Source organism: Notamacropus eugenii, chromosome 6 (genome assembly GCF_028372415.1).
Source record: "Notamacropus eugenii isolate mMacEug1 chromosome 6, mMacEug1.pri_v2, whole genome shotgun sequence".
In the NCBI taxonomy this organism is placed as follows: domain Eukaryota; kingdom Metazoa; phylum Chordata; class Mammalia; order Diprotodontia; family Macropodidae; genus Notamacropus; species Notamacropus eugenii.
In genome coordinates this window covers 321,565,870-321,587,731 of record NC_092877.1, presented here as the reverse complement: position 1 = coordinate 321,587,731, position 21,862 = coordinate 321,565,870, and the positions used below count along the sequence as shown (strand labels likewise).

General features: G+C 39.1%; 1 protein-coding gene across 1 annotated transcript in view; it reads right to left on the bottom strand.

Moving 5' to 3' along the window:
* Nucleotides 1–20,065, bottom strand: part of MOGAT1 (monoacylglycerol O-acyltransferase 1) — a 34,867-nt gene extending 14,802 nt beyond the window's left edge. Inside the window, exons 1-3 of the mRNA XM_072617945.1 lie at nt 19,793–20,065; nt 4,177–4,355; nt 2,391–2,595 (exon numbers count right to left, since the gene is read on the bottom strand). Coding sequence (XP_072474046.1) covers nt 2,391–2,595; nt 4,177–4,355; nt 19,793–19,886 — 478 coding nt within the window. The 5' untranslated portion in view covers nt 19,887–20,065. The remainder of the gene's footprint in view (nt 1–2,390; nt 2,596–4,176; nt 4,356–19,792) is intronic.
* Nucleotides 20,066–21,862: the final 1,797 nt, after the last annotated feature.

The window sequence follows — 21,862 nt, the reverse complement described above, 5'->3', positions numbered from 1 at the left end:
AAGGCAGGAATCTACACAACTTTAATGGTTCTTCACTTAGATATATAAAGTATTATCTCAAATAAAAATGGAGTAATGAGTCCATTATGATGCACTATAACATCAAGGGCCACACAACATACTGCTGTTACCAGAAAAAAGGGACTGTCACAGAAACATGGACAAGGGTGTGAGGAATTCTCCAGTACATGGAGTTCAGCAAATCAAGCAGTATAAAAAAGTAAGGACGTTGCTGGTGTTTACTCTTTACAATCTTTCTCATTATTCTATGGCCAAATAGTAAACAAGTGCTAGGCAGAAGCTTGGACACAGGGAGAACACATCGTTACAGTGATCTAGGTCCACAAGTAGCTTCTCTATCATATGGGTCTTGGTGCTCAGAGTCTGAAGGTCTCAGTCTACAGGACACCAGTACTTCAACGGCTGGTGGTGGCCTAACTCTCAAGGCTCAATTTAGTTGTATAGGATCAAAGACTTAGAATTGGAAGAGATCTTATGTAGCCTGACCCCATCCTTTAATAGATGAGAAAACTAAGGTGTAGAGAACCTGACAAAGGAAAGGAACTCAAGCCTCAGACACCAAATCTAGTACAATATTCCCATTTCTTCAAAGCATGCCCAAGTCATAAGCAGGGGTCTTGCTGATTATTTAACATCATATAAGATTTAATTAATTTAATTACTTAATTTATTATTATAATTTATTATAATATAATTATATATATGTACAATATTTATATGTTATAATTTAATTAATTTAATCACTTAAACAACTTAAGGTGTTATCTTTTTTTAACCTTCTCCATACTGTAGTATTGCATTTTATACACACAATGAATGTTTAATACAGGTTGATCTGCAGAGGTGGGGAACCTGTGACCTCGAGGTCACATCGATCCTCTATGTCCTCAGGTATGGCCCTTTGACTGAATCCAGACTTCACAAACGTTGAATTCAGCCAAACGGCTCCACTGAAGGACCTAGAAGGCTACACGTGACCTCGAGACTGCAGGTTCCTAAGCCCTGAAATGTGTCAAAAATCATTCAGGGATAGCAATGGATATATATCCTTCAGATGAGATATTTCTGACTGTTCCCATATGCATTGTTTCCCTGTGAAAAATCATGTACACTGAACTGCACCACAAGCTGCTGAGGTCTAGTTACACTGCATATCAAAGGCCTGGGCTTATGGTTACATCACAATGTCAGTGACAACTTCACTCCTGATACCCTCTTTTGAGCCCTTATCTCTTCTCCTAGACATGTCTATGTTGGAATCCTGGCAAAAGTCACAGGGCTCTTACAAACGTGCTTCTATTTCAGCACAACAGCTTGCATTTTTTGAAGGAAAATTTATTTAATTTTTAAACAAGATTCAAGCAAACTAAGGCATATTCAAAATGGCACTAAAACATCTGGTCTAAATTTAATTGACTAAGCCATAAGGTCTTTGAAGGCAGGGGATGTTTCACTATTGTATTTTTCCCCCAGTGTGGATTGATGGAGATTTAAGTTCTGTTATTAAGGAGGCCTCTTTTTTATAACTGGAAGATCTGTAGAATATGTTACTATGAAAGAAATGAACTTCCCTAGATATAAATTAAACCTGTTGTGATTATTGTATGTTGAAGGTATTTAAATATTGCTAAACTATAAAGATAATATTCTGATAGATAATATTCCTTTAGGTTATGCCTATATGATTTTAGTGGAGTGGATAACCTAAGCCGGGTAAGGCTTGATCATTCAGTTACCCATCAGTTTTCTCTGATCTGCAAATAACTTAAAAATTAGTCTTCTATTCAAGGGATTGCTTGGATAACCCCAGAAAGTCTTTGAAATAAGAAAGCTGCTTTAGCTATCAGAGGAAACAGATATGATGTTGACAGGCTCTGGAGGAAGTCAGAATCCTCCACTAAGGAAACATAGCCTCTTATGAAGCCAGTGATGTTAAATTAGAATCATAGCTAAGACAACCAGGCTTCACTGAAGGACAGAGTCGGCTTTAACTAGTGGCTAGTGGAATGCTTCAGACTGCTTTAGACTGAACAAGGAGAAATCTTTTCTGACTTGGGTAGGACTTGTAGTGATTCAGAGCTCTTGGTTCAAGTGTCTACATGTTGGAGAAGTCATTGAATACTTAGTCAATCAGTGAAGGAAGTACGTCTCCTCTTAAGGGAATGTAAATCAGACAGACTCAAAAATATACTTACTATAGATGTGATTTCCCTGGATAGTACATAAGGTCTTTGAAGGCAGGGGATGTTTCACATTTGTATTTGAACCCTTAGTGCTTAGTACATAGTAGGCACTTAATGAATGTTTGCTGATTGATGGACCTGCTGCCCGTCACCATCATAGGGAAAAGTGTTCCAGCCTTCACTTACCACTGCTCATGAGGTACTCTCTGAAGAAAGGACATCGGAACCAATAAGGAAGTGTGTGAAGATATGCAGTAAAGCCTGGAAACAGTTTCTTGAAATTCGAATGGTTTGTACAAAAGTTTCCAAATGACCCAGCAACAAGCACTCCATGGGGATGATATCCAAATATATAGTTGTGACTTGGATCCAAATCCACTGTTTTGATGAGCTATAGAGTATTCAAATGGAAGCAAAGATACCATAGCCCCCAGAATCCACACCACCTTATTAGTCACAAATAATGTGACTACATTATTTATGTATGTATGTATATATAGGACTACCATAATGTGACTACAAACGCAGGCACAAATAGGAAGAGGTGTTTAATTCTTGAAGGAATGAAGGCTGACATGAGAAAAAGGGAAAGGGACACGACTGGAAATCAGAGGATCTGAGAAGGAATCTTGGCTCTGCTATTTGATACCTGTATGACCTTTGGGCAATAATTTCCCTTTCTCTGGACCTCACTTTCCTCATCTGTAAAATAAGGGGGCTGGACTAGATGACCTCTGATGTCCCTTTCAGCTCTAAATCACTATGAAACTTGAGAAGAGACCTCAAGTCAACTTCAAAACTAAAAAATTAAAGAGCTTTTTATAAATATGTATTATTTAAGCTGTTTTTTATTTCTGTCATGCCTGACTCTGTATAATCCCATTTAGGGTTTTCTTGGCAGAGATAATGGAGTGGTTTGCCATTTCTTTCTCGACTCATTTTACAGATGAGGAAACTAAGGCAAACAGGGTTAAGTGACTTGCCCAGGGTCACAAAGCTAGTGTCTGAGGCTGGATTTGAACTTATGACAATGAGTCTCCTTGACTCCAGGCCTAGAACTCTATCCACTGCACCATCAAGTTGCCCTACAAGTATGTATGCATAATACATATTTATTCTGTAGGTGAGAGGAATACTGTGGTTTCATCTACTTAGGGACTCACAGGCTTGGAAACTCCCTCCTAAGAGATCTGTAGCTTATATCTAGGGCACTGAGATCGAAGCATGTGTCAGAAGCTTGAACCCAAGGCTTAGGATGTGAGGGAGGGACCTCAGAGGTGATCAAAACCAACGCTTAATTTTACAGATGAGGAAACGGAAGTTTAGAGAGGTTATGTGTCTTGTTCAAGGTCCCATAGGTGCTTAAGGCAGGATTTGAACCCAAATCTCTATGAGTTCCAATCCAGCAGTTTTTTCACTGTAACATGCCTGGTCCTTTATCCTGTGCAACAGAAGTATCAACCACAAGATCCCTCTTTGTGGCCCAGAATGCGAATATTTAGCAAAATAAGGAGAAACACAATAAAACATAGGTAATATTATGTTTAAAAACTAAGCCAATATGCAGCCCACGGGGATCCTTATGCACAGATAAGTGACCTCTGTCTCTGTTTGGGTTTGACACAACTGCCCTACATCACTCCTGTTCATTATCCACATTTAGCCTTCTAAATTTTTCACCAGCAGATTCAACTTAGTTACAGGCTTGCCAAATTATGTGCTTCAGAGCGTAAGAATATAGAAACTTTCATCTGACGGTTCTTTAAAAGGTTCTTTAAAAATTCAACTTTCTAATTTTATAGATAAGGAAACTCAGGCCCATAGAGATTATGTAACTTGCATGGGGATATCCAGATGAAAACATTAGAAATTGTCCGTCTTAAAATGGAAAAGTTCTAAAGACAAGTTGAAAAACCTGTATCCTAGTCTTCTCCCATCCCAAATCCTCTAACAAATCATAAATTTTACTCACATGCATTGGAAAATATTCTCTAAAGTACTTCCAAATAGTCCAATTTCTGACCCATTCAAACCTCCTGCCTCCTAAGTCTGGGGTCTTCCAGTCAAAGTAAAGCCACGTTAAATAGGGGACATAGAGAAACCAGTAGTTTTTATAAAGCAGTATCACAAAGAGTCCACAACACAGCTGCCCTGCAAGGCAAAAGACAAACAGGAATCACGATTAGTCAGTACTACTTTGACAGTACCTAGCAAGATATATATTAGGAAGGAACTCAACATTTGATCAATTGATTTAATTAACCATGATTCTTCCTCGTCTAGTAAAGGGTTGCATGGAAGTTGAAGAGAAAATAGGTTGGTTTTTATTGGGTTTTGTTTGAGGGAGGGGTGAAGGGAAGAAAGCATAATTTGCTTCAGTGATCTAAACCAGCTCTCTCCTTCAGATGTTTTCCTGACTATTCTGTCCAAGCAAATACAAGTAAAACAACACCTCTATTCTTGCACACAATTCTTACCCTATCATTTGGGTGTGGAGATGAATCTGACTTCTCTCATACTATGGTAGTAGAAACTCTGGAAGGACTACCAAGATGGAATGAGAGTCTACCAGCTTGTGTTCAAGGAGAAGTTGATCCCATTGAATCATGAAACAGATAGCACCAAACAGAGGTCAATTCTGTACAATCCTCTTCTACCTACACAGTGAGCTTTGTTCCATAACCAATGAGCTGACATGTAATTGTTGAAATCAAACCATGTCCTTTTGACCTTCTCACTACAAATGATGCAAGACAAAAGGTGGTTGTTGTTCACTTGGTCTTTGTGACCCCATCATGGGGTTTTCTTGGCAAAGGTACTGGAGTAGTTTGCCATTTCCTTCTCCAGGCTGTCTCTATTTTACAGATGGGGAAGTGAGGCAAAAAAGGGGTTAAGTGATTGCTGCTATTTGAACTTAGATCTTCCTGATTCCAGGTCCAGCATTTTGTCCACTACACCACCTATTTGAAGGGATAAAAGGGCTTGCAGATAAATGGAAAGATGGCTCAGACTTTCCAGCCCCATCCCTAGATACTCTGACTTATTTTACCCAGTAATGTAAGGGACTCTTCAACATTGTAAGAGATAACTAGGAGAAATTAGGGTGCTTTATCAGCTCCTAAATAAGTTAGGAATGAGTATTTCCTCTAGTGGAGGATATTCCTCTTTAGATGAGGTATATGGAATGTTCAGGAGGACTACTGCCTCTGGTGGGAGGGCTTGTCGAGTCCTTTTCAGTGCTGCTCATCCACTTTTGGTGTCCAACTGGTCACCCAACTTTCACTTGAGGCTCCAAGAAGCTGTAGCATGCCACACCTTAGTAAACTGTCTTGGCAGATGGGTTAAATCAGGTTGAGAGTAGCCAACAGTCCGCAACCTGTTTGTGAGTTAGAGAAATGTCTACCCCAAACACATGAAGACTCTCCCTAGTGGAATGGGCAGAAAAGAATAATTTGTTCCAAAAACCATGAACACAGGTGAAATGGGCACTGTGGAGTACTTAAAGTTTGGTCAGACATCAAAGATACCAAGGTCATCTACTACATTCTCGATCATTGCCAGCCATCCTGACTTTTGTCTTGCCACTAGACTGATGACTGTGCAACTCTGCCTCACTTAAATCCAATTCACTAGGAAGTCTAGACATGACCCTGGGTGTCCTTGGTCCTCTTCAAAAATGAAGGACAAACAACTCAACTCCCTTTCTAGTATCAAAGAACAACAGGACATCAAGATGTGTAGAGACCATGTCTAAATTTGAAGCTGAAGTTGTAGGTCAACAGGGTACTGTTTTAAGAGCAACTTTTTTGTGAAGACAGAGGTGGAAGGTGTAGCAACAAGTGGTAGACTCAAGCTAAAACTCTGGTAGAGCTGCCTCTGTAGCCTAACACTGAAAACTCTCTTTTTTAAAAAAAAATTAATTTATTTGTTTTCCGTTTTCAACAATCACTTCCATAAGTTTTAAATTTTCTCCCCTTCCCTCCCCACTTCCTCCTTGAGATGATATGCAATCTTATATGGGTTCTACACGTGTATTCTTATTAAACAATTTTCATATTAGTCAAGTTGCACAGAAGAATTAAAACGAGTGGGAGAAACCACAAGAAAAAACAAAACAAAACATAACACAGGAGAAAATAGTCACAGAAAACTCTTGAAGGTAAAGATTATGTCTCATTAATAATAGAGAAGTAGTTGACCCAGCAGAGTTCTGGCCTTGCTGGAAAACAGTGTCAGGTATTCTCCAGTGAAGGCCACTATGAACCCTGAAAGATCCAAGCTTGGTGATACCTACTGGGAGCAGTAGGAAGAGGATTCTTTTTTGTAAGGGACTGAGAATCTATTCAGATCAGGGTTTCTTAACCTCAGGTTCATGGACCCCAACAGATTTCAGGGAGTCTGTGAACCTGGATGGGAAAAAAATAATATCTTCATTTCAATATAATTGGTCTCGTATTTTATTTTATGTATTTATGTACTTACTTATGTATTTAAATGTTATTTTCTCTCTGAGAAGAGACCCATAGAACTCACCAGACTGCCACAGTCCATGACACAGGAAAGGTCAAGAATCCCAATGTGGAACTTTGGGAATGGGTGGCATTCTGTTTTCTAAAGGTTCTTTAGGGTTCTATTTTGTTTGCTTCATTATTTCAATTTTTTCATTCCTTGACTTTATGATAGGATGAAGAGCAAGAAGGATCACAGAACTGAAGCCAGAAACAACCTTACAGGCCTTCCAGTCCAGTCTTCTCATTGTATAGTTGATTTATAGTTGATTAAAGCACCAGTTTAAAGAAAAAACTAACACACAAAATTTTACGGAGGAATATGGAAAACTATAGACAATATCCCCTTACAAAACCATGAAAAGAAATGGAGATGAAAATGAGCTTACAGGAAGTATTATCTAAGATCCAGAACTAACATCATAACATGAGTTTGTAGATGAAGCTAGAAGGGTACAACAAAATAAGCATGGAATGGAAAGTATTTGTTGTGGTTTCCACAGTGATCTACATTCATTTCTGAATCCCATCAACTATGAGCGCCCTCTTTCTAAAGCCACTGTTATCCAATATCTCTGCTCCATTTCTCAGCCATCTCCTTGCAAAAGCTGTATATGTTCATCTTTATTTTCTCTCCTGTCACTCAATCTTCAACCCTTTGCAACCTGGCTTCCAACTCAATAATTCTACTGAATCTCCTTCAAAGTTCTCAACAAATGGCAAATTCCCAAAGAAAACGCCAAATCTGATCATATTTGCTCAATCTTCATCCTTCTCAATCTTCCTGCTGTTGATCATTCTCTTCTCCTGGATACGTGTTCTTCTTTGAACTTTCATGACATGATTATTTCCTGTGTCTCCCTTCCGTCTAACTGTCCCTTTTTAATCCCTGGTATTGGTTCCTCATTCAGATCAAGTTCTTTAACTATAGGTGTTCTCCAAGGTTCTGACATAGGCTCTTTCTTCTCTACATCCTCTGTCTTGGTAACCTCATCAGTTTCCATAGATATAATTATATCTCTTTGCAGATGATGCTAAAATCTATATTTACCCCCCTCTCCTTTATACATTTTGACAAACTTTCTCTAAAATGTGCCCAATTGCCAAATGGGAAAATGACATGGGACTACATTATGTTTTCATAAAGCAAAGAAAGGGACAAGTGAGCAAAATGTCAGAGTAGTAGCAATAGATATCCCCCACCCCTCCTCCACACAGATCTGGGAAACTCACCAGACAGAGTCTTGCTCTAAAAATCTAATTTCAACAAGTCACAATGAATTATTTTTCTAGTCCAGAAGAGTATAGGAAGACAGAAAGGTCTGTGAACACTGAGGATGTGGTTTGACTAGGACCATATACCACAGAACATTCCAGGGCAAGAAGAGGTCCTGCATCTGGCAAAGAAAGGATTAAATTTATGTAAGGTGAAGGAATAAATACCAACTGGCAGCTCTGTTGCTCACTACCTAGTTCTGGGTCACAAATGAAAGGGGGACTGAAGAGGGAATTCTTGCCAGTGTTAGGAAAAATGATGGGACTTAACCCATGTACAAAGCAAGAGGCAAGCTCAGAAGCAAGTAGCAGCCATGTGACTGAAACCCTAGGAGGAGAATGAGATCTCAGTTCCAGCTTGTAGTCTAGTCTGAAGCCCGAAAAGACATAACCAAGGAATGAATTCTAAACCAAAGGAAAACTACAGTTCTGTCCCACTGAACCAGTGAGCTTTCCAGCTGGATAACTGTGGCAATCTACTGGATTCCTTAAAAGAGCAAGTCCATAGTCTTTTGCTCAGATCCAAACCCAGGTCTGGAATTGGCAGAGCTCAGGTGGGCAGCAATCAAATTTTGCTCTGGATCAGATAACTTTGGGAACACTCAAAGCTTGTCGGTTCCCAAGTTGAGGTGTCCCTGAGTCTCTAAAACAACACAATAATTAATATCCTTAAAAAACTACAGCAGGAGCAGCCCAGACATTTTCCTCAGAAATGCAGAGAGCCCAGCCTTAATATATAGTCCAAAGTCAGGAAACAGACTAGAAGAATAAACAAATAAAACAAACAAACAAAAAAAACCCACCTCACCATAAAGTTATTCGGTTGACACGGACACCCAAGACACAAACCCAGAAGAAGAGAATGACCCCAAAACATCTATAAGCAACGTCTCAGAAGTGTATAGCTTGGGAATAAACTCAACTAGAAATCTGAGAAGAAACACAGCATGAGTTTAAGAAAAAAGTTTTAAAATGCTTTTGTTAATTAAATGAGAGCACTAGAACAAATTGGAAAAGAAATGAAAGTTATGCAAGAATTGGAAAGAGAATTAACAGCTTGGCACAAGTGGTACAAAAATTTCCCAAACAATCAACTCCCTGAACATTAGAATAGACCAAATAGAGGTCAATGACTCCATCATACAAAACGAAATATTAAAATGAAGTCAAAAGAATAAGGGAAAAAAAGGACAAGATATAAATGATCTCATACCCCCTCCTCCAAAAAACCCCAACTGATCTGAAAAGCAGATCAAGGAGAGATAATTGAAAAATCATCATTGTACCTGAAAGCCATGACAGAGAGAGAGAGAGAGGAGAGAGAGAGAGAGAGAGAGAGAGAGAGAGAGAGAGAGAGAGAGAGAGAGAGAGAGAGAGAGAATGAATGGCGAAATACTATTTATACTGTAAGAAATAATGAATGAAGGGGATTATTGCAGAGAAACCTAGGAACTCTTGCATGAACAGATGCAGAGAGGTGAAGTGAGAAAAACCAGGAGAACAATGTACACAATGACAACAATATGATAAAGACAAATAACTTTGAAAGACTGAGGAACTCTTCCAAGTGTAATGGACAATAACAATTCCAGAGGACTTGTGATAGAACATGGTACACATCTCCTAAAAGAGAGGTAAAGACATTTATGGGTAAGGGTTGGGGGGAGGGGGTCTTGACTCTATATGTTTGTAACAGAGGTTTTGTTTTCTTTCTCTATTGAAGGCGGTGAGGGTGGATTTTTGCTCATTGAAAAAAATCCAATTAAAAAAAATATAAATTTGACTACATCTTTCCTTAACTCAAACTTGGGTGGCTACTCTTGCATCTCACATAAACTCTTCTGTTTAGTTTTTTAAATCCCTCACAACCTGACCCCAAACTATCTTTCCAGCCTCACTGCGCATTATTCCTCTTCCCTCACTGTGACCCTTCCAGACATCACTGCCATCTCCCTTCTTGGTGCCTTTACACTGGCTAACACAAATACTTGGAATGTATTCCCTTCTTCCTTCTACCTCATAGATTTCCTCCAAAACTAAGTTCAAGATACTTTTCCCAATCCCCAACCCCGGCTGCTAGCGTTCTCCCCCTGAAAACTATATTTAATAAATGTTGATTGATTTCAGAGAGGGTGTTTTGCATAACGTCTGAACAAAATGATTCCCTAGCTCTAGAAAGGTTTTCCAGACTGATACTAGATGACATTGTTCTAACTACACCCATCCTTATAATATCATAAAGCTTCCTAATGTAATTAGACTAGAGAAGACTCATACCCTAGAGGAAGGAAGGGTAGCATAGAATGAAACAATGAGCAATTGACCTGATGCCAAAGGACTTTTATCAGCTCCTTCCTTGTCCTTATCTGATTTACCTCTCCTTGGTATAATTCCAGGTGCCTAAAATCTGCTTACTCTAGATAAATGCATTTGGAGAAGGCTCAAGCTTCCCTAGTTATTTGGTTCTAAGCATCTTGAACACCTCACATCACTAACCATCTCAAGCCATTCACCTCTAGCAGGAAGTTCTTGGCATGGATGGCCTCTCCCAGATATTTGCAGTCATTCTTTTCAGAACCAGAAATAACCTTTGGCTTGAGAGCCTGTGAGGCCTCCTAAAATTTGACATTAAAAGCCCTTCTCAATCTAGCTCCAGATTAGGTTTCCAGGCTCCCCCCCTTTATTATTGCCCTTTATCTACACTGTGTTCAATCATTCAGTAACCAAGCATTTATTAAGCATGCATTATGTGGTAGGACTATGTTAGGTGTTGGGAATGGAAACAAAAGACCAAAAAAACAAATCCTTGCCCTCACTGAGCTTATATTCTATGAAAGGAAACAACATATATGTTTGCAAAGAGAATAAAGTAAGGCTATATGTTCTAGCTAAACTCATTCACTTAAGTATGCTTTACAGAGCAGAGATTCTGTGTCACACACAAGCCCCTCCTACTGTTTCACAATATATATGAAATTGTTTATTTTGTTTGGTTCCAAATTTCTGAAAATTTAGTAAGTCAACTAGCCCACTTACTGTTTCCCAATATAAGTATTCCATCCCCTATCCCTATGGTTTTTTCAAATTTTTACTTATTTAATTTTTAATTCATAGAATAAAACAAGCATTTCAATAATATAGTATAATAAAAATAATTACACATGAAACTGTAAATCTGTAATATACAACTTGCTATTCCTTCTAAATACATAATAAAGTTATCATGAAAATTTATTTTTTTTCCATGTTTTTGTGCAGTGTCTGCCCCTTCCCCCCAGGCCTGGAATGCCTGGGTCCCTCCTGACCGCTACCTCTTAGAATCCCTGGCTTCCTTCAAGGCTCTTTTCATATGCCAACTCCTATAGGAAGCCTTTCCTAATCTTGGTAGTTGAGAATGTTCACTCCTGCCTCAAATAATCATATATAATTTATATATTTACATATTATATATCCTCATTCTCTATGCTCCCCACAAATGTATGTCATTTGGGTGGTGGAGTGTAATGTTAATTAGAGTTAAAGATCTTCCCTGCCCATTAATAGGTCTCAGATACCTTTTATTAATTTCTAATGAGGCACTGGGTCATAAGGGTTGTATCCCTAGTCTCTGAAAAGTGTATGTATATTCTGAGATGAGGTTTTGCTTTGGGGGCTTGGATGAAGATTCAAGTGCCAGGTGAAACTCTGGGTAGTCATGCCCCTCCAGCTTTGAAAATCCAGATGTTGGTGGTTTTCTCTTTGATACCTATGTATATATGTGATGGTCAGACAGTTGGATCTGTTATGGTCTATTTCTATTGTTTTCAACATACTTCTACTAATGACAAGAATACTCAGCTTAAGTGTCATTGTTTTTTTCATTTTCAGTCAGTATATGGGGGGAGGGGAGAAGTAGATTTTGCTTTTATTCTACACACTCTTGCCTTCACTTCTCCTAGAATAAACTAGATTCTTCCAATAGAATACAAATTCTTTGAAGGCAATGATTGCCCTACCTATATGGCACAGTGGTTAAATGGCTGGTCCTGAGGTCAAAAATACTTCGTTTCAAACCCAGCCTCAGACATTTCCTAGCTGTGTGACCCCCGACGAGTCATTTAACCTGCATCTGCCTCAATATCCTCAACTATAAAAGCGCACCTACATCCCAGGGCTGTCATGAGGATCAAATCAAATGAGATGTTTGTAAAGTGCTTTGCATAGTTCCTGGCACACAGTAGGTACTTAATAAATGCTTGTTCCATTCCCCCTTTTCTTTTTTATCTGTAACCCCAAATCCTAACACAGTCCTTGGTTCATTGCAGGTGCTTAATAACTATTTGTTCATTGATTAAAAGCACTTTGTGAGGCATCACAAGAAGACCAGTTACTGTCTTCACATTACCAATGGGGAAACCGAGGACTGATTCAAGCTTAAAGCTTTTAGTCTTCCACTATAGAATTCCACAATTCACTAGATTCAGTTTACTATTCACTAGATCTCACTCTCAGAACGTTATCCTCAGTTTCCAAATTAGACATACCAAATTTTGTAATTTAATTCCTTGGGCCTAAATTGGCATGAAAGAAAATATTCTCAAAGCTAGAGGGCCAAGTTATATTTATTTTCTACCTTTATCTCATCCAACATTCTCTAGTAATTTGATTCTTCTAAATTGTGGACCAAAGGTGAAGGGATATAAAAATCTACTCCTCCATAAGCACATTTTTTCAAAAGTAACCTTGATGGTATTCACTCAAAGGATTATATTTGGTCCCCTGGAAACAAAGGTCAGAAAACATGTTTGCTGTGTTTGCCTAAGCTAATATCCAGGGTCAAAAGCCATATGCCAATCCTTTTACATTTCCACTTCCACCAATGCACCAAACTCTGCAGACTTCCACTTTCCCTACAAGTGGTGGAGGAACTTATCTCCACCCATATTTTAGCAAAAATAAAATTCTGGAAATAAACTCATATTAATTTTTATATATGAATGATCTAGAAACCTTGAGAACAAATACTTCACAGCTGTGAAACTAACAAATCACCAATATATCAGAATCCTCTCATTGAAAGTTTTCTCTCTGTAATGGTTGTCCCTTAATCACTTACACATTCTACTCCCCATGCTACATCCCTGACAAGTATCTTTTACTTTGCATTCCAGGCTGTAAAGTCAGTGTCTAGAAAGCAAATATTATTTCAAGATTGATTGCCATTATAAAATTGGAGATGCACTCTCACTTGGGAAGGGAGGAAATTCTCAGTAAACTAAGTTGAAGACTTTCAGCAAAGAAAGGGATAAAATGGTAGACCTCATAGCCTAGAAGAGCTCTGAGCACCCTGTGTTTTTGAAGATCTTTTGAATTCTGCCTTTTCTTGACTGCCCTATAGTTATTCTCTATTAGGACCTTCCCGCCCCCCCCCCTCCTGGAGAAGTGGATAGAACTATGGCATGCCTCCCATGACTGGCAAGGGGTCACTTGTTCCCATAGCTATAGTTCCCAAATGTTGCTCTGCTTCCTTTGCTTGTATAAAGGAATGTATTTCCCTCCCTCCCCCCCCACTTTCCAGCCCCATATTATATGTGGTCTTTCCCCATCAGAATGCAAGGTTCCTGAGGACAGAGATCATCTAGCTTGCTTCTACATTTATTCCCACCACTTAACACTACTTGATAAGTGCTTAATAAAGACTATTCTTTATATGTATTTCAAAGGAATCACAATTATCTGGAGGCTTTAGGCTCTGTATAAAATTTTCCTCTAGCAATTCTGAAAGGCTAAAAATAAAATATCAGGGGGCATATCCCTTTCTTCAAAATGAAACAATTTTATTTCAATAGCCTACCTACCTCTCAACAACATGCTTACGAGGAGAAACCCTAGGAGGTAACTTATCTTTTACGTGAAATAATGACCAATTTGGTTATATTTATAACCAAAATGAAAATATCATTTAAATTACTCTTAATAACTTTCATATCACTTATTATTCTAATTTTTAAGAGGGAAAAAAACCCTACCTCTTACTAGATTACAGTGCTTGTGCGTGTATATCTATATACCTATAGATAGAAATATAACTTTCTGTACACACATACATATATTTAAATAAATATGTTTATATTATATGTTTTATATTGTATATGTATGAAATATATTTTATACAAATATAAACATATATTTATATATGAATATATTACATATAATTTATAAAATATAAATTATAAAATAATAATAAATTTATAAAAATATATAATTTATATAAAAATTTATAAAATATATATTTATTCATATATAAATATGTGTACATATAAAGATATAAAAATACATTTGTTATATAGATTATATATATGTGTATATGTACATATATAGATGCATATATCTATATCTATCTACACATATCTATCTATCTATAGTGTGTGTGTGTGTAAACAAAAACAAGTTCACAGACTGTAAGTTAAGAACCCTTGAAAAGGAACAGTTGATTTATACCTGTTGACCAGGCATCTTAAAAATAAAAATGTGTATCTATACACACATACATACATGCACACACACACACATAACTACATCTCATTGTAATTAATTTTCTTAGTAATCCTACATGTTTCATTTTATACATTTAAAACTTCATTTGAGGAGCCCACAGGAGTTCCTGAGATACAAAAGATTCAGAAATCTTGCTCAGATGATGTGACAGAATAAGCTTCATGTATGAAGATCAGCTTTATAGTCTACAGTTTCCTACATGCTAATCTGTTCTCTACTGCTTTTTTAGTCTATGCGTATGGAAATTGTTGTTTTAAAAGCATATTTTCTTAGAACAATAAAAATATATAAATCACAAGCTTCTACTGAGGAAAAACATTTTGTAATGCTAATAGTATTAAAAGCACCTTCTTGTGTTAACAATCTGGGTTAGTTAACGGGTACTATTAGAAGAATATTTTGTTTTAGTTTACAAATCCCCCAATGACCCCAAAATCATGCTGAAAACAGAAAATAATGAAACCAAAACCAAAAGGGATATGGATAAACACTAGAATCCAGAACACAGAATGTCCAGCTCCAGAGTCTGAGATCTTACTTCATATTACTAAATTCTTCTGTCTTAGTTACCACAGCCAAGCTAAAAGCTTCCAATATCTCAAGTTTCTTTATTTGTTATATACCCCAAAGGTATAGAATCTAAACCAATGGTTTATAAAAGTTCTTTGAAATCTTGGGATGTATCCCAAGGTTTGATTATGTTTATCCGTCAGCTTGAATTCAGTCTACTGCAACACTGTGAAAACTTTGGAATTTCAATTCATCTTTTTAGTATGATCTAGAGACCTTTGCAGATAATACAAAATAATTGTAGCTGCCATTCATTCTGTTTTCACTTGCCAAAAAAAAAATACAAATGGAATCATTTTAATGTGTCAGAAAAGCAGATACAGTTATTCAACAGGAATGATTTCCCTAGAATTTTCTTTAAGACAATTCTTTAAGAAGGCAGCTAGGTGAATAAAGCACTGACCCTGGAGTCAGGGGGACCTGAGTTCAAATACAATGTCAGATACCTATTAGCTGTCTGACCCTGGGCAAGTCACTTGATCCTGGTTGCCTCCAAAAACCAAGACAACCTGTAGGGTAAGTAATGCAGGTTCTGTCATCACCACTTTTAGTGATGAGGAAATCAGATCCTGGAGAAGTTAAGTGAATTATGAGGACTGGTAATTAAAGGAACAGGTGGTGTTTAGTCCAGAGAAGACTTTAAAGGGGATATCATAAGTTAGAGAGTAAGCAGAGAAAGGCAACAAGGATGTTAAAGGGGCTTTAGTCTATGTCATGTAAAGAGCATCCGAAGGGACTGGAGGCATTTACTTGGAGAAGACTCAATAGGGATGACAGCTTTTGTTGGCTTTTTTTGTAGGGTGCACATGTGGGTATAGCACTAGTCTGGGAGCCAGGTGTGTGCAAATCTTGCATCTGACACCTTAATGTCTATTACATAACACTGGCAAATCATTTAATAAGCAATTCTCTAAGACTATATGGGTATAGGGGTGGGGAATAGGGACAAATAAGTATTTATTAAGCACTACTATGTGTCAGTCACTGTCCTGAGCAGCTTTATATATATCTCATTTGAGCCTCAAAACAACCCTATGAAGTAGGTACCATTTTACAGTTGAGGAAACTGAGGCAGATATCAGTTAAGTGATTTGCCATGGGTCGCATAGTGTCTGAGGCCATATTTGAACTCAGGTTTTCCTGACTCCAGGTCCAAGCACTATCCATGTGCCACTAAGGTGTCTCTACAAGAGAAAGTACTGCCCTGACTTGGTAGAGGGAGCTTATTTACATGGGATCCTTATAATCAATTTAATTACTGGTATGGTCCCTATATCCCTATTCCACATTAAAGAGGGTTTATTAGACTTGTTCTACCTGGTCCCAGAGGATAGAACTGGGAGAAATGGGTTCAGATTTCAAAGAAGCAAATTTAGGTTTCATGTAAGGGGGAAAAGTTTCTTACAAATCCAACTGTTCAAAATGAACTAGGATGCCGCAAGGAGTTAGTGGGGTTTCCCTTTCTGAACACATTCAAGTGAAGATTTGAACTTATAAGAGGTGTTGTTCTTTCTTCTGAACTGGGTTTGGATTAGATGGCCTCTGAGGTCCCTTCTCACTCTGAGATTCTGGGACTTGTCCATGATCCTACAGCCACAGTTAGAATTATAACTCAAGACAGGATGATTTCAGAAAAAAACCTAGAAAGACTTACATGAACTGATGCAGAAGGAAGTCAGCAGAACCAGGAAAACACTGTGCATAGTAACAGCAATATCACAAGGCTGATGAACTGTGAAAGGCTTAGCTCTCCTCAGCAAAATAATGATCCAAGACAATCCCAAAAGACTCATGATTGAAAACTCCTATCTGCCTTCAGAGAAAGAACTGATGGTGTCTGAATACAGAATGAAACATAGAATTTTCTCTGTCTTTCTTCCTTTCTTCTCTTCCTTTCTTTCCTTTGCATTTTCTTCCACAAAATGACTAATATGGAAATATTTTACATGCTTGCACATGTATAACCTTTATCAGATTGTTTATTCTTTCTAGAGTGGGGCAGGAGGGAGGGAGAATTTGGAATTCATTGTTTTTACATGGGAAGTAAATATTATTTGAAAACAGAATCTAATTATTTAATTATATTATATTTAATAATATATAATTATATTTATTTATTAATTATATTATTTATATAATTATATTTTAAAATAGAATCATTACTCAAAGTCTGATCTGATTCCAAGATGAAGCACTTAATAAATATTTTCAACTGAATAACTTAAATAAAAGGTGAAATAAAGTCGTTCTGTAGGAATAAGCCTTTTGGGAAGTGGAAAGTGCTTCCACTCTCCTCCTTCTAATTCATCCTCATTATCTTAGCTTGCTGCCAGGGTCATCTGTATTGTGTGTCATTCCTCCATTCAAAAATCTTCAGGGGCTCCCCTACTGTCTACCACCAAAAGTACAAATTCCTGTCTAGTATCATATTATAATGGAAAGAGTGACAGATGCTAGTCAGAGGACAGGAGACTGATGAAAATTTCAACTCTACCTCTTAGTACCTGTGTGACAATGAAGGATAATAATTGCTAATAATAGCTAGCAATTCTATAGTGCCTGCTATATACCAGGCACTATGCTAATCAAGTTACAATTATTATCTCACTTAAGCCTCAACAACCTGGGAGGTAGGTACTACTATTATCCCCATTTTACAGTTGAGAAAACTGAGGCAAAGAATAGTTAAGCAACTTGTCCAGAGTCACACAGGGAGTACCTGAAACCAATGGGGTTTCCTCAGTAGTCTGATCACAAGTGACACAATCAGACTTGTCCTAATGGAGTAGGAAGGTGTTTGAAGATGAGGGACCAATCATCTCTTTAACTTCTACTCATCCAGTAAAACACAATTAAAAAAAACTACTTCCAGACTTGAACTCAGGGCTTCCTAATTCTAGGCCTGTGCTCTATCCACTGTGCCACCTCAATCACCCTGGGCCTTAGTTTCTTCCTCTGTAAAATGAGAGGGCTAGACTAGATGAACTTTCTGCTCCCTTCTCAATCTATGGACCTTCCACAATTTGGTGCCTCCCTACCTTTCAAGCCTTATCTTTCTTCCCCTATACTCTATTCCAATGAAATCAAATAGTTCTCTGCCCCCAGCACATTTTAAGCTGGGGCTTCCATTATTTCTATTCCTGTGCCTGGCATGCCTTCCTTCCTCATCTTTAATCAATCAACAAACATTTATCAAGTGCCTACAAAGAAAGTCCTAGGCACCGCTAAGCCCTGGGGTTACAAAGACACAGATGAAAGGGTCCCTGACCTCAAAAAGCTTAGGTATGTACTCATGTTAGGGATACCCAAGTAGGTATGTCCATAACATAGCAAAGGTAGTTTTAGGAGGGGGCACATTTGAAATAGGAGACCCAGTCAGTACATAGGAAGTGACGTGTGACCAGTATCTTACAGGCAACTGACAACCAGTGGAGTTTCCTCAGTGGTGTGGTCACAAGCTACAGAATCGGACTTGTCCTTTAGGATAATGACTGGTGATGGAATAGAATAGAGAGGGGCTCAAGGATGGGAAACCCAACACCTTTTTAATTTCTACCTATCCTATAAAATCCAACTCAAAAAACTATTTCTTCTTTCCTGGATTTCCCCAGGCCTCTTCTCAAGCAGCTCTGTTATAGATTCTTTCTGCCTTCAAACAACTTGGTTTTAGACTTTCCCAAAGCATTTATCTTGGCTATTGTGCCTGTGTTTGTGTTTCCCCTGTCTCCTATATCTTAAGCTTTTTGAGGACAAGGTCCTAGTCTTATCTAAACTTTGTATCTCCCCAGTTTCCAGGATAAGACTCTGTAAACTGCAGGCAAACAACATCATTGCTTGTATTTGCACTTTAGGCCCCAGGAGGCATATAAGACCAGAGATAACAGAACACAAAATAATTTCCACAAATGCAAGCCATATGAAATGGACACTTAGTTTCAAATGTGATCTTCTTTCTGTGTTCTGCTCTCTATATGGAAATGTCTATTTTTAAGAAATTCAGAATTAAAAAATAATTAAAAAGTTTCTGCAGACAGCTTTGGTCCAGAGAACCCCCAACCCCCCCCCCCCCCCCCCAAGTCAATTTTCCCATTTTCACCAATGGCAAAACCAAGCTTGCAGAAGAAAGTGCCTTTGGGGAAGGTGTCTTAGCCCATCAGGCAAGCTTCCTTCTAGGAGGCTGTCTTTGCCCTGTACAATTGAGTCTAATTAAGTGTGTAAGCTGTGGACTGAACTTAAAACACGCCTGTAAAATGTTCCTGGGTCCAGTGATTTCAAGAAATCCAGTTGCCTGAAGTGTACTGATCCAGTGTTTCCGCTTTCTTCTCCACAAATGGAGGAAAAGGTCAATGCAATTATTTGTCTTGGCGGCGGGCAACAACGCTGCTGTGAAGTCCTGGTGTATTTTTTTATGCTTGACTCCAAAAAAGAGGGGCACCTATATTTACTTCCACTTAAATGATGGTCAGCTGTCCTGCCCATAGCCGGCTGGGTGAGTGAACCATAACTCTCCAAATTTCTACTTAGCACAGATCTTAGCATGTGGAGGTGGCCGGCAGGAGGCAGAGGCACGACCCAGATTCTGGACCGGGATTGCTGACGCTGGGAAGGGGGCTCTCTGGGGCTGGAGAGCGCCAAGGGCAGGAAGGGAGCAGTAAGGCAGGGGGCATCCCCAACCCACCAGCCAGCTAGACCTCTTACCCAGTAGAAGGAAGGAGAAGAGCCACTGGAGCACGGCAGCAGTCTGCAGCCTCCTCTCCAAGGGGATGTTTATGGGGGCAAACTGGACCTTCATGGTCTGCGCGGGGTCTCTCGGTGCGTCTGGTCAGTCAGTCTGGTAGAAGCAAACCTGATACCACAGGACCGTTACTGCCGCCGGGGCAGCTAGGAGGGCAGCGGAGCAGCCCTATCTCGGGTGCTGACTGAGGGTGCTCCTCTTCTATACCTTCAGGAAGTTGGAAGCCCTGCGCCTCCGCCCTCGCCTCCGCCCCCAGCCCCGGTGCACCCACGCTGCTCCCACTCCACGCATCTGGGTCACCACCCAGGCTGCAGCCTGAGGGCACCTTGAAGTGGCCATTGCCCGACGGGGGGGAGGGGCCGCAGCCTTGATCATACCCTGGCTTTGGGGGCTACCCAGTCTTTCCCGGCGGGCGTCCTGAGGTTCCTGCTTGGGGCCAGCGTGACAGCTGCCTAGGGAAAGCCCATTGTCCAGCTAGTCCGCCCGCTCTCCCTTCCCCAAAGACCGAGCAAAGTCAGGACTGTAGCGACAGCAGAGGGGGTAATCTGACCCTCTGAGACGAAGCAGACTGAGCGAGCGGAATCGTGTAATTGCAGGTTAAACGTGGCTTATCACCCAGATATAAACAGCTGTCGTTTGCTTCATTAACCGTTCCCTCTTCCCAACCATTTTTGGGGGCTCATTTCGGCTCTCATTGATAGAACCCTAAGCCAACTGATGGAAGAAGTAAATGGGAAGCGATGGTTATAAGAATCGCTAGGGAAAAGTGAAGCGGAATTACTTTACGAGGACTATGCTCCCGTGGCTCCTGTGGTTTGTATAGTTGGGGAGCCCAATATTTTGCAAAAAACCTGACAAACTCGACCCTAGGACGCTTCCCCTAAGACCTGAAGACCAGTAGAGGCCCCCTGGCATTTACAGTGATGTAGTAAAGGAAAGAAAAACAAACGACGCCTACCTCATACCCTCTCCTAATAACCACCATCCCCCTTGCTGAGGAAGAAAATCCAGGTGTCTGATTAATTTAATTTTCAGATCCTGTAAACCAGCAGGACTGGTTCTTGGGTGCCTCTGAAAGATGCCAGATATCTTGAGGGCAGTTAAAATAAAGTGTAAAAATTTATCAGGGTTAAAACAAGTTAGCAATAGCTCAGGTCTATTCTTAAGAACCGTAAGGGCCTGGGAGATGTCCAGGTTGTTTTTCAAGGTGGTAAATCAAAGTCAATATCCTTCATTCTCACTCTTTTCAACAGACAAAATAAAAAGAAGATTCTAATACTTGATATTGTAAAAAAACAAACAAACAAACAAACCTAACTGCCTGCCATCCTTACAACTATACCTCCCTTCATTTATTCTAGGACTAAAAGATATGATTGAAATTCTGTATGTGCTACTGAGGACTTGAGTAAATCCCTTTACCTATTAGCTGGAAGGGATTCTAGCAACATGTAAATATAAGCTATTGTTATATCTGTTAATTGTGGTGAAGTGAATAAAGTATTGGGCCTGGAGTCAAGAAGATTCATCTTCCTGAGGTCAGATCCAGCTGGCAAGTCACTTAATCCTGTTTGTCAATTTCCTCATTTATGAAAAGAACCGGAGAAGGAAAGGGCAAACCACCCCATTATCTCTGCCAAGAAAACCCCAAATGGGGTCATAAAGAGTGGGACACATCTGAACAACAACCCTTAATTTCCCTTAAGAGCTCTAGACTTGGAATCATTATCATTCCCTTTTTGACAGATGAGGGAACTTAGCCTTCAAGAACTGAAGTCATTTGTCCAGAGTTCTAGCTCTGCCCTGGCTAGGCTTTGTGACTTTGGACCAGTCACTTCAATTCTATCGCCTCAGTTTCCTCATCTCTAAAATTAGGTTCAAAATATTTACTCTCCCTGTTGTGCAGGGTGTTGTGAAGATCACATAAGATCTTGTAGATTAGTGAACATTGTAACCTCAAAGTTTGTCTTATAAATTTGAGTCATTGTTACTACTAACATTTACAATCATTGAACTCTTGATTTTTGTTTCAA